This window comes from Tursiops truncatus, chromosome 4, assembly GCF_011762595.2.
Source record: "Tursiops truncatus isolate mTurTru1 chromosome 4, mTurTru1.mat.Y, whole genome shotgun sequence".
Lineage (NCBI taxonomy): Eukaryota > Metazoa > Chordata > Mammalia > Artiodactyla > Delphinidae > Tursiops > Tursiops truncatus.
Window position 1 is genome coordinate 61,559,383 of NC_047037.1, and position 26,462 is coordinate 61,585,844.

Here is a 26,462-nt window from a genome sequence, read left to right on the forward strand (position 1 = left end):
CCTTTTCTGATTTTAGTCTGAATTGTATAGCAAGTTTGTTAATATAGCACCATAAACATAGAATGTATAATGACAGCAATAAGAATTGATAAGTATCTTTGTGGAGTTAAACTATGTTACATTTTATGTACTATTACCTCACAGCCACTCTACCTTATAAAGAGGCATTATAAATATAATGAATACATTGTAAAAGTTAAGGACAAAAATTGACAATGTTTTCATTAACATAGTCCTGTGGGATGTAAATTTAATACATATTTCAGGAGTGACCAAGGCTGATAATTTGGTCCTTGTCTTAGCTAGTTTTTTAGTACACAGGACCCACAGTCAGGAAAGCAGAGTCAGGTTTGGGTTTTTAATGTAGAAGTTAGATGTGTCTTTTTCCTTCCCTCTTTTTTTCTCTATTTCCTTTTTCTTAATGGTACCCTTATTCTCTATTTTGTCATACTCCTTAATTCTCCTGTGCTTACTTTCCCTGAATTATAAGAGTACTTAAATAGTATAATTTTAAAAATACATTTATTTATTTATGGCTGCATTGGGTCTTCGTTGCTGCATGCAGGCTTTCTCTATTTGCGGTGAGTGGGGGGGCTACTCTTCATTGCGGTGCATGGGCTTCTCATGGCGGTGGCTTCTCTTGTTGCGGAACACAGGCTCTAGGCGTGCGGGCTTCAGTAGTTGTGGCACGTGGGCTCAGTAGTTGTGGCTTGCGGGCTCTAGAGCGCAGGCTCAGTAGCTGTGGTGCACAGGCTTAGTTGCTCTGCGGCATGTGGGATCTTCCCGCACCAGGGCTCGAACCTGTGTCCCCTGCATTGGCAGGCGGATTCTTAACCACTGTGCCACCGGGGAAGCCCAAATAGTCCAATTTAAAGTATGAACTTAGGTAAAGCAGGAAGCATTAGTTAGTGTCTTTAAGTATTGGTGGATCAGAGCTGTATAGAGTTTGGATCTCAAAACCGGGATTACAAAGGATCTCAGCAGGATGCTATCCAAACACTACTCTCCTAGAAGGCAGGTAGCCCGGGCTAAAGGGACTTCTTTTTGAGGCTGGTGTGGAATTTCTGTCTTTGTCCTCGTACTTTCAGCCGATTCGTTGGACTACTCGCATGACCCAAAGTGGTAGCATATATAGAAAATTGTTGCCCAACCGCTGAATCTTGACAATTTGCAGAATAAGGTATATGGATAATCCACTAACTGTAAAGGTGGCTCTGACAAAATAAGAATCATGGAAAACACTATTTTACGCATGCAATTTAATAAAGCAAAATAAAATGTGATGTCATTTTTAGAGTCAGGAAAAGAAATTTTAATAACTTGGATTAAACTGGAGGAGGGAGGAAAGTGTATGTAAGGAAAAAAATCTGTAATTTTAATCATTTTAGATTTGAGTAAACATAGGACTTTTAAAATACATCAGACCTTGTATAGTTATGAATTTTATTCCTTTTCTGATATTCATCTTGGAAGGCTAAGATCTAAAATGATTTCAGAAAACATCAAATATTTCCTATGTGCTAGATAGAATACAGCCATTAATTGTGTCAGAACTCCTGGGGAGGTGGGGATTGCTATTTGAGCCTGCTTATGAACACAGAAAAATATTCTTACAGTAGTCACTTTGGATGGGCAAAAGGACTTACCTAGTATTATTCCCTACATTTGAGAATGAATGTCTTTAGGCTCTTTCTGATAACTAGATTTACCTTTATAGGAGGAAGATTTGCAAATGTGGCAGCTATTCAGATGATTGTCAGTTGGCTTCTGTGTGCAAGGCAGCAGGCTAGGTATTCTGGGGATGTTAATTCACTCATGATCTCAGTCTTTAGGGAGGTCATAGTCTAAGAGTGAGAGTAAGATGTATTTACCTCCAAAAATTAGCACATAAGATAGTGAAGGGAAGCACAAAGAATTGCTGGGGGGAGTTAAGAGACCTCCTGATTGTGCAAGTATGGTAGTTTTTTCCCCCCTTAAACAGTTAAATTTTGTAGGCATGCCTTCTTATGTTTAAATTTTTTATTTCATTGTTTTCAAGTGGGTACAATAATGAACTCTATATAATATAAAATAAGCATTGCCTAGGAGAAGCCCTAGAGGAATTTAATTATTAGATAATAAGGTTTAATAATATCTGAGTGCCTCCTGGAGAAATCAGAGGTGATTTCAGGCAAAATCATTGCCCTTAAGTAACTTAATCTAGTAGAGATTTGAATTATTTGCTTTTAGCATATCAAATGTTGATGCTTGAAAAGAATTTTCTTAAGCAGTTTAAACATACCCTGTGATTTTATTTATATTGTTCATTTGCCTGGTAAACCTTTTCTTCATGGATAATATAATGTAAATTTCAGCCAACTCTAAATTAATAAATTTTGATTTTTGAAGTTTTAAAGCTACTTTAAAAGATGGTATTTCATGTAACCTTGCATCCTAAAAACAGCAAGAAATACCATTCTAGAATGAAAGTTAGTTTGTTCAAAGAGCTTTCGAAGGATTTTTTTAACTTATTAGCAAGTTTTGCATTATGCTTCCTTGTAGTTATTGTTTTTTTCTGCTTTCTTAGTGTCTAATTCAATGCCCAGTGTCTAGTAGATGCTCAATAAATATATTTTAAGATGAATGTAACTTCATCGTTTGATTCTTTTGATACTTGCTACCTCAAAGTGTTTGAAAACAAGCCTATACTAAGTATATATTTATTCACACCTTCATTTCTTTCACTTGATTTTATCAATTGCTTTCTTTAGATCAGAATCAAGCTTTGCGACTCTGTCTGGGTAGCACTAGTGTTGGAGGTCAATATGGAGCCATCTCTGCCCTCAGTATCAACAATGACTGCTCACGACTTCTCTGTGGCTTTGCTAAAGGACAGGTAAATAGGAACTCTGTTTTACCCATAAGACAATGTAAAATCAATTTAAAAAAATGTATTATCTCTAAATCAGTATCTCGAAGACTAAAACGTGTTATAAAGTGACATGTCTGTAGAGCTAACCTGAGTTTGCTTAGTCTGACTTTTGTCCAAATTTTTAAATATTGACTGAGCCAGAGTCTGTGATTTTTAATATCTTAATTCATATGTCCATGTAAGTACATAGGTTTTATAAACCAACCAGGCTGTTATACAAAATTTACTTTCTTACTGTAGTGAGGATAATTGTTGTTGATTTTTAAGTACACTATATTCTGCTTTGAGTATTCTTATTACTGTGTTCCTAGATAACTATTTTGGTATTTCTTTTTCTTCTGAAACTGGCAGTAAATTTTGTTTCTTCTCTTCTTCTGACATATTAATTGGTTTGGCAGTAAGCCTTTCTATAATTTTTACCAGTGCTAAAGAGATTGACTCATTAAAGAAATTTCTTTTACCTCTCAGTAAAACAACAAGATTTAAAATCTGAAGGGAAAAGTATGTTGGGCAGGATGAGGGGAGGATGAAGATGAAATAAAGGCCCCATGCTTTAGTGGATCTGCAACCTTTAGTTATGTTTTAACTTTATAGTTCTTTGTCTGCAATGTTTATAGACCAGGAATAGATTATTTCAGCCAAAAGCCAGGATACTTAAGTCCAAAAAAGAGCAATAAATTTGTTTTTAAAGCATTTAGTTGTCTTATAGATCACTATGTGGGATTTGGCCAGTGGAAAACTTCTAAGATCAATAACAGATGCTCATCCTCCAGGAACAGCAATATTGCATATTAAGGTAAAGTCCTTATTTTCTTTTTCTAATAATCTTTATTATTATGCCTTTGTATCCATTTTAAAGTAGATTTCTTTATAAACAGAATCCTTGAGCGTGAACTGTCTTTTATTTGACTGGCCCAACAAGATGTTTTCCCAAGTTAAAACCAGAGATGGACTGGCATGGTAACATTCAGCTATAAGTTGTATTGAAGTCTAGTAGATGTAGCAGGAAAGAGAGTAAATTGATGTGATCCTGGACGAAAGCCTGGCAGCAAAGACAGGCAGTACCCTACTGAAAACCCACGTGCAGATTTTAAAAGGTCTTTTTACTTTGTTTAGTCCGCCAGGATTTTATTGCTGAGGCGGTGTGCTCTGTCACACTTTGTTGGGAATTACCTGAAGTTCAAGGCACCAATTGTGAAAGAACCAAGCTTTACGTTATGTTTAGAAACAAATCTGTTGGTTTATTTTCTTTCAGGCCTCCAAAGGAAAAGCATCAAGATTTGAATCTTGGCTTTCTCCTTACATGCCTGAAAATAATAAACCAACTTAGGTAACAGATTTCATTTATAAATGCAATGCGAACCTTGGTTTTTGTATGCTGTCAAGCCCATGTTCAGAAGTATAAAATGTACAGGACTATAACTAAGGAAGTCTAAAATCAGATCTTCTGGATTTTAACCATGTACACATTTGGTTACTTAGCTGTGCAGACCTCTCTTATCCATACACATTCTTTTTAAAGTCTGGTAGCATCTGGAGTCTATGTGTCTGCATCTCGGTTAGTTACATAAAAGTCTTTTGTGACAAAGCAGCATTGAAGCATTTAGTTACAATGAAAACAACCAAGACAAGTAAAAGTAGAGAGAATTCCTCCTCTTTCTGAACATCATGGCAGTTTATCTTGACCTCTTTTCATATGGCATGAGCCAACCTCTAGTATGTTGTAGTTGTTTGTGTTATGTCTTATCTCCTTTAATAGATTGAGATCTTTGAAACCAGGATCTATTTCTCTTTAATTTTTGTGTGTTACATGTAGTAGCACATTACAATAAACAGTGCTCAATAAATGTTTGGTTGGTTGTTTATAAAAGTCTAGTCCATTTGCAGAAAAATGCAAAATCTTTGGGAGAAGCAATAGGAAACAAGAGATAAAGGCAGAGAGAAAAAGGCAGAAGAATGCAGCTGACGTTAAAAGCAGACTAGTAGTGGACGTTGTGTTTCTTGGGAATGGTGATAAGTGCAGACACTGACTTTACTTCTGAGGTCTTCCATTGACAATGGCTACTTGTGCTTCAAACCTCTTACTCGTTGTTCTCCAGACTTAACCCTACACATCCCATCAGTAACAGTTTGGGCTTTAATTCATTTATATATACATATGTATGTGTGTGTGTGTATGTGTGTGTGTGTGTATATATATATATATATATATATATATATTTATTTATTTATTTAAAAATTATGTAAATATATTAGTGTACTATAAGTACATTATAAAACACATACACAAGAAGTAGAAAATTAATAAGTAAAATCATGAGTGCTACTATTTTCCCTACACTCCACTTTGGCAACTACTCAGCTAGGCCTTGAGAACAAAGGTGTAGGACTTCTTTACCCGTGTGTGGGGTTGAGGAAGAATAATTTCATAGTAGCCTCCTGTACCTCAACCATCCCTGAAGAGCACAAAGGCATGAGATTTAGGGTGGTTTTACAAACCTCTGTGGTTAGGGAGACTAGTCACTGTAAGTGATACAAATTAAGTTATTCAATTTTGTATCTTACAACACTCATATCTACCATACCGCATAAGCCCTTAGGACCATCTGTCATTCTGAACATTATTTATTATTTGAGTTTTCCAGAATAGATAATAATAACTGAAGGTATACTCTGTCGAAGAAGATTGAGGGGGCAGCACGTTTTAGGAAGAGTTACATAAAAAGTTAAACTTTTACATGTAGTGGATTAACTCTTCAGTTATTGGAAAACATATTCCAATAAGTTTATTTCCCAAAGATACAAAATATCTTTCACTGTGTCTTTATTCTTGAAAGCTAGGCAACTGCAAATGTATCCAGAGTATCCTATTTAGCTTAATAGCAAGTTAGAAAAAATTAATGTAAGAACCTAAGTAGAGAACCTTAGGGCTTTTATGAGTCATAGTTTGTATTTTTCTTTTATCCTGATGAAAGGTGGTTTTTGCTTTTTTTAAAGCCTCATTTTTTTAAAGATGTTGAGCCATTTTTATTCCAAATATGGGTAAGTTTGTATGTTTAGAGTACTGAGGTAGATATAGTTTAGGTGATTTCAAATGCTATTAAATGTGTTTGTCTTAGATTTTATAATTTTTTCCCTTACCTTTTTACTACTTGATTAGTTGTCTGAAAATGTGTAAGAAAATAAATTCCTTCTCTGTTTAGTTTACAGATGATCCAACTCTTGCAGTTTGCAACGACAGCGGAGGCTCTGTTTTTGAATTGACATTTAAGTAAGAGACTAATGGACATTTGTAGACAAATGAAAAGATTAGCTCCAGTTTAATAACTTGAAGTTGAATATGAAGAGGTCTGGAAAACCCATGTGATTGGAAATAGCTTGTGGCTGTGTATTACACTTAACCTGGGGGGGCTTATAGAACATACAGAGCACCAGGCTGGGCCCCCGCCCCAATTCTATTGCAGTAGGTCCGAGATGGGATTCTAGACTCCTACTCCCCAGAGTGTTCATAAGCTCTGTCAATCTTGGGAACCATTATTCTGGAGTATCTCACTAATTTCCGTTTAGGCCCCAGGCCCAGTTGATTATAACCATAATGGCCAGGTGTAGAAAGGTTTTTATTGCCTTGGCATTGCCCTGTTTACTCTTTAAATAAGAGGAAAGACTATTTAGATACATGGAAGAACATTTACAAATCTGAGTTTAAAAAAAAGTAGAACAAAAAATTCAATGTGTATTATATTTCCATAAGTTCTTCAAAGTAAGGACTATGTTTCTTGTATTTCTCATACCTTCTAACAATGTTGAGCCCAAAGTAATTGCTTAAAAAATACTATTGATTTATTTAGCTAATGTTTATTGAGCATCTCCTATGTGTAGGCATTGTTCTAGACACCAGAGTTACAGCTATGAACCAGGCAAGGTTGCTACTCCAATAGAACTTACATTCTAGTTGGGTCGGGGGTGGGGAGGCACAATAAATCAATGCATAAATGAAATAACTGTAGATAGTTATGAGTACTGTGAAAAAAATAAAACAGGTCAGTGTGCTGGAGTGCATTTGAGTATAATTTAGTAAGGCTTCTCTCCGAAGGTGACATTTGAGCAAAGACCTGAATGACAATCTGGTCAACAAGTGGAAAGATCTAGGAGAAGTGTTCCAGGCAGAGGGACGTTCAAGCACAGAGCCTTTGAGGTGGGCACAGCATGGCATGCTGGAGCAGTGGAGGGAAAGCAGGTGTGGCTGGAGGAGGCGTTTGTCAGGAGCAACAATAGTGGGAGAGGAGTGAAGGCAGGAGCCAGATCATATAGGACCTTTTAAACATGGTGAAGAGTGGATTTTATTTTATGTACAGTGGCAAGCCATTGGAGATTTTTTAGGAGAAGGGTGATAAATCTGACCCACACATTAAAAATGACATGCCGATGTCATGTGGAGTTTGGATTGTTGAGGGCAGGAGTAACAATTGTTGGATTGTTAGGAGGCTTTTGTAGTAGGCCATGCTAGGGCTATAGCGCCTTGGAGCATTGCTAAGTTGATCTGACATTTTTTGGTTACATTTTCAGGAGAGTGATGGGAGTGAGGACATGTGAATCTAGATGCCTGTTCAGTGGTTCCAAGGGTGAAGTTTGCTGTATTGAGCCTCTCCATTCTAAGCCCGAGTTGAAAGATCATCCCATCACACAGTTTTCCTTACTGGCCATGGCATCCTTAACAAAGGTAGGTATATTTAGAAGATGAAGCTCATAACTTTAGAGGCTTTGAACACCCAAAATTTGAAAATTGCAGGGTAAATATTAAAATGTATTTTTTCCCCTAAAGATACTGGTCATTGGATTGAAGCCATCCTTGAAAGTGTGGATGACTTTTCCTTATGGACGGGTAAGTAAGCCTCTCCGTCTTATTGGTAAAAAGACCGTGTCAGGAGATTGGGGAGAATGACTTGCAAGTGGCACATTCTGTGAGGTTGTCAGAAAACTAGGTAGAATGGAAATCAGTGCTGCAAAGGTCACTGTCTGATTACCTTGATGTGACCAAAGCAGCATAAGCTGGTGACTACAGCAGTAACCTGGGGATCACAAGATCTGTACTTTTCTACCTTTATTCTGTTAAGTTTTTCTCTCATGAACAGCTGCTGCTTTGATAATGAACTGCTGATAGAGAACACCCCACCGTAATACCCAGCATGAATTGCTGCTGCATACTCTTTCCTTGGCTTCTTCTGCCTCTGATATTTTACTTTGGAGGATGATGATACTCAGAACGTATTACGCACACCTCAATTTCCCTTTTCTTTTTCCTGATTGGTTGTTTTCTTCCTGTGTGTATATGAGGAGAGGCATTGATGGGATGGGATGGGAAGGAGAATGATGATGCAGAACGAAGACTGGTTCAGAAAGTAGCCGCTGTAATGAGGGAGCTCACTCTTCTGTTTTCTTGTTGGTACTCGGTGTATCTTTGGACCCCAGGGGAAGCAGGTCTGCCCTTTCAGCTGGCAAAGCTGGCTTATATTGCCATTAACAGTTCTTAGGTGAGCTTCATTGGCTAATTGAGATTTATCATGGTAGTATGTGTTTACATCTTTTTGTATGTTTTTATTGGTGTTTTTTCCCAGCATTTTATTATGAACATTTTCAAACAAATAGAGAAGTTGAAAGAATTTTACATTGAACATCTATATACTTACCATTGTAAAACTCTACCATTAGCATTTTATTGTATTTTATTATATACCTGTTGGTGCACCCATCAAATTATGTTTTTTTAAAATGTATTTCCAAGTAAATTACAGAAATTAGTACTCTTTTTTCCTAAATAATCAACATGCTTATGATTAAGTACATTTCAGTATTTGTTGAAGTTTTTCCTTTGGTGTAACAATTTACATACAACAAATGTACAGATCTTGAGTGTACATTTGCTGAACTTTGACAAGATGTATGTACTTTTGTAATCCAAACCTCTGTCAAGATGTGGAACATTACCATCCACACAGAAAGTTCCCTCATGACACTTCCCAGTCAGTCTCTGCTCCTTTGGAATTGGTTGATTGATTGATTGATTGGCTGCATTGGGTCTTTGTTGCTGCGTGCCGGCTTTTCTCTAGTTGCGGTGAGCGGGGGCTACTCTTCATTGTGGTGCATGTGCTTCTCGTTGCGGTGGCTTCTCTTGTTGCGGGGCATGGGCTCTATAGACGCGCGGGCTTCAGTAGTTGTGGCACATGGGCTTCAGTAGTTGTGGCTCGTGGGCTCTAGAGCACAGGCTCAGTAGTTGTGGCGCACAGGCTTAGTTGCTCCGCGGCATGTGGGATTTTCCCGGACCAGGGCTTGAACCAGTGTCCCCTGCATTGGCAGGCGGATTCTTAACCACTGCGCCACCATGGGAAGTCCCTCCTTTAGGAATTTTAATAAGAAATTAGGAGAAGTTTTATCAAGGAACACCAGTCAGATGCTGTTGTAAACCAGAGTTTTCCCTTTGTTTTTCTGTGTGTTAACAGTGATGACTTTTTTTCCCCTTCTCCTCACTTAGATGGATCCTTCCAGTGTTCCATTGCTGGCCTGGCACTTCGTGGCAGTGCATAATTATGTGAATCCCATGCTTGCCTTCTGCAGAGGAGATGTTGTTCATTTTCTACTGGTAAGTCCTAATATGATGCTAGATCTGTGGTAAAGTCCTTTATCATAAGATTATTTTTTTAATTCACCAGTAATTTAATATTGTGTCAAAGAAATATGCTATCATAATTCTTTGGAGAGAGAGTGACCTATTTAATGTTTATTGGAGGCTTTAGTGGTTAACATGGAAAACAGATGATCACCCTCAGCTCCATGCCTCTTCATGGTATATTTCTCAGTTCCATCTCCTTTGACTAATAAATAATTGATGGTTTATGTGTATGTATAAATATATAGATGTACATAGGTCTGTATTAATGGCTTACCTATCTACATATAGTGTATTTATTAGACATCAAGTTATCATTGAGCACATACTATGTTATCTACACTGTAATGGACACAAGGCAATTGAAAGAAGTATAAAATTTAACTCCTTCTTTCACATAGGTTAAGATATGTTTTGAAAGGCAAAACCAGTATGTTCATTACTACTAGTGAGAACAGTTTAAGGATTCAAGTATGTGATGAGAATTTAAGTTCAGAGTATGAAGAGATTTGTATAGACTAAAGAGGCTGTGGAAGACTTTATGAAGGATATAAGGCAGATACTAGGGACTTCCCTGGTGGCGCAGTGGTTAAGAATCCGCCAACCAATGGAGGGGACACGGGTTCGAGCCCTGGTCCAGGAAGATCCCACATGCCGCAGAGCAACTAAGCCCCTGTGCCACAACTACTGAGTCTTTGCTCTAGAGCCTACAAGCCACAACTACTGAGCCTGCGTGCTACAACTACTGAAGCCCGTGCACCTAGAGCCTATGCTCCACAACAAAGACAAGCCACCGCAATGAGAAGCCCGCGCACTGCAATGAAGAGTAGCCCCAGCTCGCCGCAACTAGAGAAAGCCTGTGTGCAGCAATGAAGACCCAGCACAGCCAAAAATAAATAAATAAATGAATTTATAAAAAAAACAAAAAACAAATAAAGGCAAATACTGTAGGAGGGGTGAATATGCATATTGGGGAAAATAAGATGAACTGAAGTTATAGAGGTAAGAATGTGCCTGTGGAATCTCTTCTTGGGTTTCCTAGCTCAGTGAAGCAAGTACACCACTATCCACCTAGCTTCTCCAGCCAGAAATCTAGGAGTTGCCTTTCAGTTACACTTCTCCCTTTATTTCTACTCTATCACACATCTATTGACTCTGAGTATACTTCCTCTTTGTCTCCCCCATTGCTGCTTCCCACTGACATCTCTAGCCTAGGCTCTGGAGTAGCTTCCTGACTAGTCTCTGGCCTCAGTGTCTTTTTTTTTTTTTTTTAATTGAAGTGTAGTTGATTGACAGTGTTGAGTTAGTTTTTGGTGTACAGCAAAGTGATTTGGTTTATATATATATACACACACACACACACACACACACACACACACACACACACACACATATATATTCTTTTTCAGATTATTTTCCATTATAGATTATTATGAGATACTGAATATAATTCCCTGTGCTGTGTGGTAGGACCTTGTTGTTTATTTTACATAGGGTAGTTTGTACCTGCTAATCTCAAACTCCTAATTTATCCCTCCCCCTCCTTTCCCCTTTGGTAACCATAAGTTTGTTTTCTATGTCTGTGAGCCTGTTTCTGTATTGAAAATAAGTTTATTTGTATCATTTTTTTAGAGTCCACATATAAGCAATATCATATGGTATTTGTCTTTCTCTGACTCAGTACAATAATTTCTAGGTCCATCCATGTTGCTGCAAATAGCATTATTTCATTCTTTTTTGTGGCTGAATAGTATTCTGTTGTGTGTGTGTGTGTGTGTGTGTGTGTGTGTGTGTGTGTGTGTGTGTGTGTGTGTATACATATATATTTATACACCACATTTTCTTTATCCATTCCTCTGTCAACGGACATTTAGGTTGCTTCCATGTCTTTGGCCTCGGTGTCTTTACATATGCCAACACCTCTGCCAGGAAAGCTGTGTGCTCTCTTCCACATTATACTGGCTCATGATTAGCATTGCCTTTCCTGACCTCCTGACCTCAGTTAGCATTTCCTGCTTCATAGACACCGATAAGACCTTTTTTGACAACATTCAGCATTTTTAAAATTACTTATCTAATATTTTTTTTCCTCACTAGACTGAAAGCTCTGTAAGTCTAAAACCAACTCTACTGCTCTATTCCAGCCACTAGGACAGTGCTTGTATGTAGAAAGTCCCTAATAAATATTTATAGAGTTAATGACAGGGAGAAACTTATTGTTGAGAATAAAGTTGAACATACGGCATGGATCTTGATTAGGGGTTGGCAGACTATGGCCTATGGGCCAGGTCTGGCGGGCTGCTTGTTTTTGTAAAGTTTTATTGAATACAGTCATGCCCATTCGGTTATGTATTATTTATGGCTGCTTTTGCACTACTGTGGCAGAGTTGAGTAGTCGTGACAGAGACTGTATGCTCTGTAGAACCTAAAATACTTACTGTATGGCCTTTTACAGAAAAAGTTTGCCAACCTCTGATCTAGATTATATAATAATTGACCTAGATTGGTAATGGGGAGCCATCACATGTTCTTAGGTAATTAAAGTGATGTGATTAAAGTGACATTTTAGGAAGATCACTGTAGAAATAGTAAAAAGAACAGACTATAGGAGGTTGGAGGGAAAAGAAAGGTTTTGCTCTTGTAATAAAGCAAGTGTGAGGTCTTTAGACAAGGATGGTTGGTTGCAGTGAGAGCTAGGGATGGCATTTTGAAGGAAAGACAAGGCTTCTCATCTTAGTGGATCTGGGGACCGAAGGACATAAACGAAACATTGCATTTCTGGCTTTGCATTTTAGAAGCATGAAATATTCAATGTTAGGGTCAGGGAAGAATTTAATGTGTTGGGTTGGAAGCGAAGGTGAGAGTCTCAAGTGTTGTATTGGGGAATGTCCTCTGGGAGGATAGGCAGTCCAGGTCTGGGGTGAAAATGAGAATTCCAGAATAGAGAAGGTAGTTGAAGCTGTGAAAATCAAAAGCGAAAGCATACATAACCTTGGTGGACACTCATGTAGGGGAAAGGAAATAGAAAAGACAGTAGGAAAGGAGGATCCTATAAAGGCATCTAGAGGTAGGAGGGGGACCAGTATGGCATCACAGAAGATGAAGAAGGAAAGGCTTCAGGACATTATCAATTCCAGGGTAATACCAATGCCAAAGAGAGATCAAGGAAGAAGACTGAAGATAAGGTCACCAGATATGCAAGAAGTAGTTCTTTAGAAACTTTTCAGAGGACTAATTATCAGTGGAATTGAGGTGGAAGCTAGATTATAGAGCCTTGTTAAAGAAATGAGTATCTAGAAGAACAGACTTACACAATCATAGTACAGCATTTGGTTACAAGAGGAAAAAGAATGGTTAACTTTCTGGAAGAAGTTAATGAAGGGAAGGTGTTTTGCTTTTGTTTTTTGAAGATGGAAAAGTCAGAAACCTGTTTGATAGCAAGAGGAAAAAGTTCCTTTGAAAGGAGTGACTGAGTATGTTAGCAGGGGAGGGGTAATATTAAACAGCAATGGAGGGAGTAGGATTTAGAGTATATACAGGTGAAGTGATTTTGTTTAGCAAGGACTTTAGCCAATCTTAGAATAGTTAATGTTGGCATTGACCTTTTTGTTTACGAAACACTTTCAACATATGCAAGATATGGAACAATTTGGTGCTGTCTTATTTTCATTTTACAAATGAGGGAACTGAAAGAATAAGTGATTTACTCTTGGTGACTCAGCTGTAATAGTGGAACTTACTCTTAAACGCATAGCTGTAGATCTTACGCTCCTTTTTACCAGAGCATTCTTTCTTACAGGGGAGGTGACTTAGGAAGTGAAGATGGGAGTACACAAAGGGCTCACACTAAATGGTCTCAGTTGTTTGTTAAGATATCTGGTGAGGTCAACACTGCAAGTGTTGGGACTAGAAGGCAAAGAGGAATTGTGACTTAAAGGGAAAGGAAGACATCTAGAAGACTACTGTGGAGAGTATGCAAGAAAACCCAGGTTGAATTAAATGTCATGAATTTCAGGCAGGTCATTGTGGTGTGTTGTTCTTCTTCAGTGCTCTGTCACCTTGGAGCATAAGTGGAGAGAGCAAATTATAAGGATGATTGAAGATTATAGAGAGTATATATATGCATATATAAGTAAAATATTGACACTTGAGGTTCTTTTGGGAAATTTTGGGCTGTTTGAGCTATAATAGTATCATACTTCACCCAAGGAAGTCTAGTCTTGTCACTGCAGCAGTTTTTTTTCTTTTCATGAACTTTTGTTTTACTTTTTTACATTATGCCACCAATCCCATTTTATGCTTTAACTCTGGCTAAATAGTCATTGACGTGATGCAGTTAGGTTTTTCTGAATTATGACAGAGTGAATATTACATACAGCATTTGCCTGTACAGACATACCCCAGGGATATTGTGGGTTCAGTTTCAGACCACTGCAATAAAGCAAATATTGCAATAAAGTGAGTCACATAAGTTGTTTGGTTTCCAAGTGCATATAAAACTTATGTTTACACTATACTGTAATCTTTTAAGTGTGCAATAGCATTATCTCTAAAAAAATCAATGTACATACCTTAATTTAAAAATACTTCATTGCTAAAAAATGCCAAAACAGTTACAATATTAACATCAAAGATCACTGATCACAGATTACTATAACAATACAATAATAATGAAAAAGTTTGAAGTATTGCAAGAATTACCAAAATGTGGCACAGAGACATGAAGTGAGCAAATGTTGTTGGAAAAATGGTGCTGATAGATTGATTGACACAGAGTTGCCACAAACCTTCAGTTTGTAAAACACACAATATCTGGAAGCACAATAAAGTGAAGTGCAATAAAACAAGGTATGCCTAAACTGACAACTAGACCACTGACCAGGTGTACTATGGATTTTGGTACAAATCATGATGTGAATGATTTTTTTCATTTGTATAGTTTCTTTAATTATCAATATTTTTGTTTTATGCATATTCTGGATGGAAATCATTTTCTTGGTGGATTGACTAAGTGAGACTTTAAAACGTCTCTCAAACAATAGCTGATATTTAGGTTGTTTTTATTTCATCATCAGGTTAAGAGAGACGAATCTGGAGCAATACATGTTACTAAGCAAAAGCATCTTCACCTATACTATGACCTCATCAACTTTACTGTGAGTATTATTGAAATGAAATATCCCCGTTCATTTTATGTAATTGTTTTGAGTCCATGTCGTATTAAGGCTACCAGGATTTCTGTCATAAATCATGACCTTTAGGATTATATAAAATGTGGACACAAGTGAAGTCCGGAGCTTCCCTGTGGCGCAGTGGTTGAGAATCCGCCTGCCAATGCAGGGTACATGGGTTTGAGCTCTGGTCCAGGAAGATCCCACATGCCGCGGAGTGACTAAGCCCCTGCGCCACAACTACTGAGTCTGTGCTCCGCAACAAGAGAAGCCACCGCAGTGAGAAGCCCGTGCACCGCAATAAAGAGTAGCCCCCACTCGCTGCAACTAGAGAAAGCCCGCGTGCAGCAACGAAGACCCAACGCAGCCAAAAATAAATAAATTTTTTAAAAAAGTTAAATCCTGCTTGTACTGAATAAAGTCTGAGGCTGGTGTGATGCCACATTATTTTTATTGCCTTTTAGCCTTATGTCCTGATTAGCTCAAAGGGGAGATCAGAATCATTTCTTCAGGATCATTGCCGGGCTTTCTTTGTTAACACATTTTTGTACTTCTGAGTATGTCCTAATTGGTTCAGGAGTTCAGGAGCTATTCTTTATCTGTGGCTAAAAACTTTTCAGAGTTCTCTCTCTACTGTGCATCTCAGTCCTGAGCAACTTTTGGTTTAAAAAAAAGAGATTATTTCTTTTTGCATCAATTTTTATAATAGGTGATTTATTAATTTATTTGCACATTGCCTTTCAATCTCATGTAGAGACTTGATTTAGCAATAATACTTTTCTTCATACACATTTCATGAAATAATTTTGTTCAACCTCTTCTCACGCGTATAAGACGTGAGTGTTTTTGTCATCACCAGAACCCCTTGTTGAAAATCATCTAACACAGTTTTCCAGAATTCATCATCATTGCTTCCATTTAAGATGTTTGAGATACAGCACTTTAAAAAGCTGCATATGATTCTGTCCCTGGAAAAAATTTTCCCAACCACAGGTAGCCATTCTCCTAATAGTAGGACAGTTGGTGTTTTTCATTTGTCCTGTGGCTTATTCATGATGTGACCCCTAACTGGATTGCTTTGTAAATTACCTTTAAAAGGCTTGTTTACAGTATGTCAGCACTTAAAATTGTGAGGATCTAATCCCAAGAATAATTGCTAATCCTGCTAACATTTTTTGTCATTCTTTCTCTTTTAACCAGGTGACCTTTGAAAACATCTAAAAACTAGCACTAAGTTTATACAGGGCTGAATAATGTGTCTTTCCTAAATGATACTTTGTTTCTCAAAGTAAAGTAATCAAGAGAGCACCTTACAAAAGCTCTTTGTAAATGATTTGAGTGTCAAACTCTGTTTCCTGAGGGACAGTTTATTTTTGGAAAACCAAACCCTTCCTGTGTAACACAGTGTTAAAGTATATATTCAACATAGTTAAAAGAAAATTGATCCATTTTCAACTTGATTGTTTTTGATATGATATTATGCAAATAATTTCTGATAACATGGGAAGAGTTCATATAAATAAACCAAAATGAATACCAGAGAGAGAAAGTACAGGGGAAGTACTTTGTTCTGGTTAATTTAGAATTCTAATTGAGCAGATTTTAAGACTTCATTTATTTCTTGGGAAGGGATTGAGATTTTTCAAAAAAGTATTTTGGGGCTTCCCTCGTGGCGCAGTGGTTGAGAGTCCGCCTGTCGATGTAGGGGACACGGGTTCGTGCCCTGGTCCGGGAAGATCCCACGTGCCGCGGAGCGGCTGGGCCCGTGAGCCAAGGCCTCTGAGCCTGCGCGTTCGGAGCCTGTGCTCCGCAACGGGAGAGGCCGCAACAGTGAGAGGCCCGCGTACAGCAAAAAAAAAAAAAAAAATTTTGAAAATAAGAAATCTTATATATAACCCAATAAATTTATCAAAATGGTATCCTTCAGAAGATTTTAACATTATTATTGTTATTACTTTTAATATTATAATAGTACTAATTAAAGAATATTCAGAATATATAGAGAAATAGAAAGAGCAAAGAACTCTGCCATAATTTGTAGGTATGTTTTGAAGGAAATATATATTTTAAATAGCTTGTATTTTTAAATATGAATTACTTAAATGGTAACAATCATTCTTTGACCAGATAGGTTTATGAGGTTTCATTTGCCCTTTTTTTTGATTAATGTCAAAACCACTAGAAATGCAAAGTTGGTCACTTTGCTTAAGTCATTGTGCCGATGTACCTTTCAAAAACATTGATAAAAAACAGTATATCCCATAATGTCTATTAGAGCTCTTAATTAGCCTTCTTTTACACTATGAGTCATTTTAACACCATCAAAACTCAATACTACGCTGTGCACCTGTCGTTCTCTGGGTTGTCACCGAGTAGTTCTTGCTGTGATTGTGGTGTCATCAAGTTATTAATTAAATGGATAAGGTCGTCAGTGTCATTTAAGTGAGTTGCCAAGCTTTTTTGCCCTGGGTGATGGTGTGGGATGGGCCTCACTTTTGTGTTGTTGTGTGCTTGAATTACAGTGGATAAACTCACGCACGATTGTGCTCTTGGACAGTGTAGAGAAGTTGCATGTGATTGATCGGCAGACTCAAGAGGAATTGGAAATGGTGGAGATCTCAGAAGTTCAGTTGGTCTATAATAGCAGCCATTTCAAATCTCTAGCCACTGGAGGAAACGTGAGCCAGGCACTGGTAAGGGTAATCCATTATCTTAGTATTGCTTTGATAAACTTGGTATTTTGTTGTTGTTTTGTTTTAGAAATAGGAATTCTGAGGAGTTATCTTTAAGTCTTGAGAGTTTTTTTTTTAAAAGCCACTAACTAGGTTGAAGTGGATGTGAGTGTGTTTGTAAGTATTCAGGAATGTGAACTAGAACAATAATTCCTGTTGTCTTCTACTTGGAAATGTGACTAATTTAATACCAAAGAATTTTAACTTTCATACTGAAATAATGAAATGAAATTGAAAGTTCATGAGAAAGAAATTGTAAAAGCAAGGTATTTTAGAAAGTTTATTATGTTGAGAACAAGCCTGATTGATCTAAGGAATAAATGACTAGAGAGACAGGTAGCCTATAAGGCTTTGGAAATATTTGGGTGATTAGTAAAGGCTGGAACAGGTATGGAGGCTGTAGCCATTAAAAGGCAAAGGTTGCTTCGAGAGAAAGAAAGATGATTCTGGAGGAATGGGAAATAGATGAAATGTAGGAGCCTGCAGAGAAGGAAGACACAAAAGTTATGATCTTAGTATTAATTTTACTATATTTTAAGCAATGACAATAATGGCCTTTAGCAGTTTACACAGGTAGTTTACAGTTAAATTACTTTGAATTGTGATCTCATGTTTCCTAAGCCAATAATCTTTAAGCAGGAAATTTAGACTTTTTGAGTCTTCTCTGGATAATTTCTTGAAAAAAGTAGTAATGAAGGTCATATATAATGAGTGTCTGCAGTATAATATCTAGCCATTGCTCAAATCTCCCTGAGATATTAGAGCATAAATATTTGTGAAAGGGTCTTCCATATATATTTTCAGAATTTAGAAACCAGGAAAATCCAGGAGAAGAAATGGTAATGCAATAGAATTCACTAAAGTAAGAGTAATTATTGTCCCACACTTAGATATTTTCTTTTGTTTGAGTGGTTATTAAAAATACTGATAGACTTTGAACTTGCACTTTCGGCCAAGATGGAATAATGGGGACTGGATTTACTCTCCTGTCTGGAAAAATATCAGGAAAAAACCCCAAAAACAAAAAACAATAGTTTTCAAGATATTAGTGAACTTGAAGATAGAGCAATAGAATCTATCCAAAATGAAGTAGAGAGAAAAAATTTAAAAAACTCTAGTGTTAGTGACTGCAGTGAGACAGCACCACTTAGCCTAATAAATGTGTAGTTGAAATCTCTGAAGGGGAGGAGGGAAAAAAATTTAAAGAAATAATGGTCAAAAACTTTCCTAAGCTATAAACACAGAATTGCAAGAAGCTCAGTGAACCCAAGCACAAGTGAAATAAACATAGATTGATCCAAATGAATTGGAAAGAGGAAAATATTAAAGCAGGCAGAGTAAAAAGACACATTAAATGCAGAGGAGCAACAAAAAGTGTGAGAGCAGATTTCTCATCAGAAACAAACTGCAGCAATCTCCAAAGAAGATATACAAATGGCCAATAAGCAGATGACAAGATGCTCAACATCATTAATCATTAGGGAAACGCAAGTCAAAATCACAGTGAGATATCATTTCATGCCCACTAGGATGGCTATAATCAAAAAGACAGACAATAACAAATGTTGATTAGGATGCAGAAATATCGGAACTCTCGTACTTTGCTTGTGGGTTATGGTGCAGCCACTGTGGAAAACATTTTGGCAGTTCCTCAAAATATTAAACATAAAGATTCCATATGACTGAGCGATTCTACTCCTAGGTAGCTACTCAAGTGAAACGAAAACATATCTCTGCATAAACACTTGTACACAAATGTTCATAGCAACGTTATTCTTAATAGCTAAAAAGTCAAAACAGTCAAAATGTCCACTAGCTGATAGATAAACAAAATGTGGCATATCTGCGTAATAGAATGCTATTCCTCAATAAAAAAGGTGAACTGTTGACACATGCTACAACATGGATGAACCTCAAAAATACTGTGTTAAGTGAAAGAAGCCATATGGAAAGACCATATACTCTTTGATTATATTTATATGAAATGTCCAGAAAAGGCAGGTTTAGAGAGCCAGATGTGGATTAGTGGGACTGGGACCAGGAGTAGGAATGAGGGTTGACTGAAAATAGGTAAAAGGTATCTCTGTGGAGTGATGGAAATGTTCTAAAACTGGATTTTGGTGATGCTCGAACAACTGTAAATTTACTAAAAATTATTGTATACTTAATGAGTGAATTTTATGGTATGTAAATTATACCTTAATATTGTCATTTAACGAAAGCAGTTGACTGTTTAAAACAAAAGGAATGTTTATGATATGTAGAAGTAATAGTGTGACGAAAATAGTACGTAACAGCAGGGAGTGGGGGGAAGGAAGTATATTATTGTAAGGTTGTTAACATTATACATCAAATAGTACAATATTATGTAAATGTAGACTGACATTAGTTAAAGCTGCATATTGTAACCACTAGAGCAGAAAAAGAAGTATACCTTTATAAGCCACTGGTAGCAACAAAATGGAATGTTAAAAAATATTAAATTCAACAAAGCATAAAAAAAGAACAGGTAATACAAGTAGAAAACAATAAGATAATCGAAACCCAACTATATCAATAATTATAGGAAATGGAAGTAGTCTAAACATTTCAGTTAAAAGGCAAGGATTGTCAGACTGGATAAAAAAAAGCAAGAACCAACTATATGCTGTCTACAAAAAGTTCATATTAAATACAAAGACACAGACAAGTTAAAAGTAAGGGGAAGGAAAAAGACATATCATGCAAACACTAATCATTAGAATGGCTATTTTAATATCAGATTAAGTAGATTTCAGAGTAGAGAATATTGTCAGAGATAAAGAGAAATTTCAAATTGATAAAAAAGTGTTAATTTGTCAAGAAGGCATAACAATCTTAAAGGTTTAAGCACCCAATAACAGACCTTCAAAATATATGAAACTAAAACTAACAGATCTAAAAGGAGAAACAGACAAGTCCACAATTAGAGTTTGGAAATTTCAAAACTCCTTTATCAGTAAGTAATAGAATTAGTAGACAAAACCATCAAGGGTATAGAAGGCAAAAAAATCATTGACCAACTTGACTTAACTGACATTTATAGAATATTCCACCCAACAAAAGCAAATTACAAACTTTTTCAAGTGCACATGGAGCATCCAATAGATTGTATGCTAGGCCGTAAAACAAACTACAGCAAATTGTTGAAGGAATCATCAGGGTAAATCTGGAGAAAACCCAAATATTTGGAAATTAAGTAACGCTTTTATAAATAACCTATGAGTCAAAGAAGAAATCTCAAAGGAAATTAGAATATATTTTGAACTAAACGAAAGTGAAAATACAGCATATCAAACAGCTATGGTCTCAAACAGCTCATACCGCTCAATATCAAAAAAACGAACAACCCAATCAAAAAATGGGCAGAAGATCTAAAAAGGCATTTCTCCAAAGAAGACATACAGATGGGCAATAGGCACATGAAAAGATGCTCAACGTTGCTAATTATTAGAGAAATGTAAATCAAAACTACAATGAGGTATCACCTCACACCAGTCAGAATGGCCATCATCAAAACCTCTACAAATAATAAATGCTGGAGAGGGTGTGAAGAAAAAGGAACCTTCCTGCGCTGTTTGTGGGAATGTAAATTGGCACAGCTACAGGATGGCGGTTCCTTAAAAAACTAAAAATAGAATTACCATATGATCCAATGATCCCACTCCGGGGCATATATCTGGACAAAACTATAATTCAAAAAGATGCATGCACACTAATGTTCATAGAAGCACTATTTATAATATCCAAGACATGGAAGCAACCTAAATGTCCATCGACAGATGAATGGATAAGGAAGATGTGGTATATACATGGAATATTACCCAGCCATAAAAAGAATGAAATACTGCAGCAACATGGATAGACCTAGAGATTATCATACTGACTGAAGTAAACCAGAGAAAGGCAGATATCATGATATCACTTGTATGTGGAATCTAAACAAATGATACAAATGAACTTATTTATAAGACAGACTCATAGACATACAAAACAAACTTATGGTTACCAAAGGGGAAAGAGGGGGACGGATAATTAGGAGTTTGGGATTAACATATAAACACTACCATATGTAAAATAGATAACCAACAAGGACCTACTGTATAGCACAAGGAACTATACTCAATATCTTTTAATAATCTATAAGGGAAAGGAATCTGAAAAAGAATATATATATATGTATAACTGAATCACTTTGCTGTAGACTTGAAACTAACGCAACATTGTAAATCAGCTGTATTTCAGAAAACAATTGTGGTCTATAATTAAATTAATTTTGAGGGTGTGGGACTTCCCTGGTGGCGCAGTGGTTAAGAATCCTCCTGCCAATGCAGGGGACACGGGTTCCATCCCTGGTCAGGGAAAATCCCACATGCCATGGAACAACTAAGCCTGTGTGCCCTAGAGCCCGTGTGCTGCAACCAGTGAAGCCTGTGCGCCTAGAGCCTGTACTTCACAACAAGAGAAGCCACTGCAATGAGAAGCCCGTGCGCCGCAACGAAGTGTAGACCCTGTTCGCCGCAAGTAGAGAAAGCCCACGCGCAGCAACGAAGACTCAACGCAGCCAAAAGTAAAATAAATAAATTAAAAAAAAAATTTGAGGGTAATTTATAACGTTAAATACATTAGAAAAAAAGATCTCAAATCAATTATCTAGGGTTCTATCTAAGGAAATAGAGAAGAGCAAATAAACTTGAAGTAGATAAAAGGAAGAAATAATAAAGATGAACATATATCAGTTAAGTAGGAAATGGACAAACAATAGAGAAAATCAAAGAAAATACATTTTGTTCTTTAAAAGATAAATAAAATTGATAAACCTCCAGTGAGACTAATCCAGAGAAAGAGAAGACGCAATTACTGATATCAGGAATGAGAGAGGTGCGGTTGCTATGGAGTCTAAAGATATTAAAAAGATAATATGAATAACTTTATGCCAATAAATTAAACAATTTTGGATGAAATGGAAAAATTCTTTGGAAGGCACAAATTACCAAAGCTGACTCAAGAAGTGAAAATCTAAGTGGTTGTACTTGTGTGGCTGTACATTAACTTGATTTCCTAAAAGAAAGTCCAGGCTCAGATAGCTTCACTAGTGAAGTCTATTATATTCAAGGAAAAAAATATCAATTTTACACAAAAATCTTTTTAAAAATAGAGAAAAAGAGAGCACGTAATTCTTTTTATGACACCAGCTTACCTCTGATAATAAAACCAACGACATTACAATAAAGAATGCTATAGACCAATGACCTCATGAGCAGAGAAGCAAAAATCCTTAAAATCGTAGCAGATAGAAACCAGCAATGTATAAAAAGAGTAATTATGGTCAAATGGTGTTTATCCAAGTCATGCCAGGCTGGTTTAACATTTAAAAGTCAATGTAGGGACTTCCCTGGTGGCGCAGTGGTTAAGAATCTGCCTGCCAATGCAGGAGACACGGGTTTGAGCCCTGGTCTGGGAAGATCTCACATGCCACAGAGCAACTAAGCCCATGTGCCACAACTACTGAGCCTGTGCTCTAGAGCTCGCAAGCCACAACTACTGAGCCCACGTGCCACAACTACTGAAGCCTGTGCGCCTAGAGCCAGTGCTGCAGAATGAGAGAAGCCACCGCAATGAGAGCCCGCACACTGCAATGAAGAGTCGCCCCCATTCACCGCAACTAGAGAAAGCTCGTGCACAGCAACGGAGATCCAATGCAGCCAAAAATAAATAATTTATTTTTAAAGTGTAATTCACTGATTTAGTTTATTGTAAAAGAAAGGTCATAATACCATCTCAAAAGATGTAGAAAAGCATTTCACAAAATTCTGTATCCCTGATAAAATTCTTAGCAAACTAGGAATAGAAGGGAACTTCTTCAGCCTGATAATAAAGAGCATCTACAAAAATCCTACCGCTAACGTCATACTTAAAATGGTACTACCAGAAAACCAAACCAAACAACAACCAAAAAAACCCTGATTCTGATCTAGAGGAAATACAGAAGCAGAGGAACATGTTAAAAGATTCCATGGGGATGCCATTAGCAAAATCCAGATAGTAGGAAACTATGGAATAAGTGTGCCAGCGTCTTCAACAAATAAACTTCAAGGAAAATAAAGGACCGTGAGAGATAGAGGCAAACTCTGTAGATTAAAAGAGACTTAAGAGATGCATCAGCCAGCTTCAGTGTGTGGCCTTTATTTGGGTCTTGATTTAAACAAATGAAATGTAGAAACAAAGAACAGAAACCTCAATAACATTTGACATTTATGAGACAATTTGAAATCCAGACACTGATCAGATATTTGACATGGAGGAATGATTGTTAATTTTTGAAAGCCTGTCAATGAAATTGTGTGGTTACGTTAGAAAGGATTTATTTATTGTGCATATTACTGAATTTTTGTAAATGAGATGTTCAAGATCTGAGATTTACTTCAGAATTTTTACTGTGTTATAGGGGAGTCAGTGGGAATATAGATGAAACAAGATTGGTGATGAAGTGATAATTAATGAAGCTGGTTACTGGCTACATTGGGTTCATTATTTTATTCTCTCTACCTTTGTATATATTTTTAAATTTTCATGATAAAAAGTTAAGAAAAATTACTAGTTATCAGTATTGACCACTTACATATTTTAGGAGATTTATAAATATTAATGTATTTAAGCCTCCCAGAAACTGCATGGTTTTCAAAGATGGAAAAATGTAATTGTCAGAAGTTTGAAACTTGTTTAAACTCTGTCACCTATTGGGTGACAGAGCCAGAATTTGCAACCAGATTTATCAGACAGGAGGTTTCGTTTCTATTTTGCTGGGCTGTGCTGACTTTCATATACTATGCTGCTTTATCTTCCTGTTTCCTCTTGTGTTTTTTGTTGATATTTATTTCAAAGAACTTGGAGGTACCATTTCAATTAGCCCTATTCTTTGCCAGAAGCAGTGACTACCTGTCATCCAGTAGTGGGCAGGTTGCAACAATTTTGCTTCAAATTTAGAAGTTGGCATGTTCTTCCCTTTACGCATTACTCTGAAAAATAAAGAGACCGTATATAAGCAGAGAATTACTTTTTGCACTTTGTCCTTCATGCCACTTCCACTGACAGACTGGCACTTGACTGACATTTTTTTCCCCCACTCACTTATGGGATGAAACCATGTTGTCTCTGTAATCCACATTCTTCAAAACTTGAGACTCCTAATGCACGTAATTTTTACCTTAAAATTTTTTTTTTTTAGGCTTTGGTTGGAGAGAAGGCTTGTTATCAATCCATCAGTAGCTATGGTGGTCAGATCTTTTATTTGGGGACAAAAGTAAGTACTTCCACTCTGTGACTTGGTGTGCATTTGTGTCAGGTTAGTAGGGGCTGAAGGAGGTTGCTGGTAAAGAGGGCAGTGCATTACAGAATGAATACTGATTAGCAGTAATCGAAAACTTTTAGGGGTTAGATGATTTTTAATTAATTTTTTTTAAGATTGCCCCGTTATTTCATTATAGGTTATTATAAGATGTTGAATATAATTCTCTGTGCTTTACAACTAATTAATTTATTTCCTCTACTTTTAGACATACTGTATTTTTACTTTTGTTTAGGTTCTGGTTTTCTTTGTTCAGAGGGATACTTTCATAATGTTCCTTCACATTTACGTTTTCATGACCAGGAAGATACCTTAGCATTAATATTTGACATGTAATTAAGATGTCCTTTAGCTTAGATCATCTTAGGGTATATTAAAACGCATTGAGACATTTGACTTAGAATAGGAAATTTTTGTATGTCAATTTGTTCCTGTGGGTTTTTTTTTTTTAAACTTAACATGGAGGGCTTCCCTGGTGGCACAGTGGTTAAGAATCCGCCTGCCGATGCAGGGGACACAGGTTTGAGCCCTGGTGCAGGAAGATCCCACATGCCGCAGAGCAACTAAGCCCATGCGCCACAACTACTGAGCCTGCGCTCTAGAGCCCGTGAGCCACAGCTACTGAGCCTGCGTTCTAGAGCCTGTGCGCCGCAACAAGAGAAGCCACCACAATGAGAAGCCCACACACTGCAACGAAGAGTATCCCCTGCTCTCCATGACTAGAGAAAGCCCGTGCACAGCGACGAAGACCCAGTGCAGCCAAAAATAAATAAATTAATGAAAAAAAAACTTAGCACGGAGAAACATGTTGGGAGATTGGACTTTCCTTCTTCCTTGTCCGTGGAATTAACTCCCCTTCTTGGACTGTAGACTTACTGACCTTTAAATGTTTGATTTACTCTTTAACGTGGGCCCTTGAAGACCCTTTAGTAAATACTTTTAACTGTAGTATGAAATGTTTTTACTTAAAGAGGTGTAAAATGAGATGTAGGACTGAGACAAATGTGTCTCTCAAACAAGTCTGTTAAAGATGATAATTTTAATTTCCATCTCTTTGTTTTCCAGTCTGTTTATGTGATGATGCTGAGGAGCTGGAGAGAGGTGAGTTCAAAGTAATTTTATATGGTAGCACTATTGAATTGAGAGCATCTTAACGTTTTTTGTTCTGACTTTGCAGAAAAAGAGTATTTGGATTTGTGCTTTTTAATTTCAGAAGTGTACATCAAAACCATTGTAACTATCTACTTGATTTGATAAAACTGACTATAACTAATGATAAGGTTTGGCTGCATATATCACAAAATTCAAAATACCAGTGGTGTAAAAGAACTCTCTCTCATGTAAAAGCAATCTGGAGGTAGGCAGTCTGTGGCTAGTGTGGCAACTCCGTGGTCTTTGGCATACTACCCTGTTGTGCCATCCTTGTGTGTGGATTCTAGTCTCAAGGTCATTTCATGTTCCAATATGACTGCTGGAGTTCCAGCTTTTAAATCCACATTCCAGGAAGGAGGAAAGAGAAGAGGAGGCTGGCCCTGGCCTTTTAAGGTGACATCCCAGAAAGGTCCAGATAGCACTTCCACTTATCATTGGCCAGAACTTAGTCACATGGCCCCAAGTG

General features: G+C 37.0%; 1 protein-coding gene across 3 annotated transcripts in view; it reads left to right on the plus strand.

Moving 5' to 3' along the window:
- VPS8 (VPS8 subunit of CORVET complex) overlaps window positions 1–26,462 on the plus strand; it is a 304,464-nt gene that overhangs the window by 36,530 nt on the left and 241,472 nt on the right. For all 3 annotated transcript variants that reach the window (XM_073803975.1, XM_019946111.3, XM_073803976.1), the window contains exons 8-17: window positions 2,751–2,875; window positions 3,621–3,707; window positions 6,115–6,182; window positions 7,478–7,631; window positions 7,734–7,793; window positions 9,441–9,548; window positions 14,651–14,731; window positions 17,269–17,439; window positions 24,725–24,799; window positions 25,910–25,945. In XM_073803975.1, coding sequence (XP_073660076.1) covers window positions 2,751–2,875; window positions 3,621–3,707; window positions 6,115–6,182; window positions 7,478–7,631; window positions 7,734–7,793; window positions 9,441–9,548; window positions 14,651–14,731; window positions 17,269–17,439; window positions 24,725–24,799; window positions 25,910–25,945 — 965 coding nt within the window. The remainder of the gene's footprint in view (window positions 1–2,750; window positions 2,876–3,620; window positions 3,708–6,114; window positions 6,183–7,477; window positions 7,632–7,733; window positions 7,794–9,440; window positions 9,549–14,650; window positions 14,732–17,268; window positions 17,440–24,724; window positions 24,800–25,909; window positions 25,946–26,462) is intronic.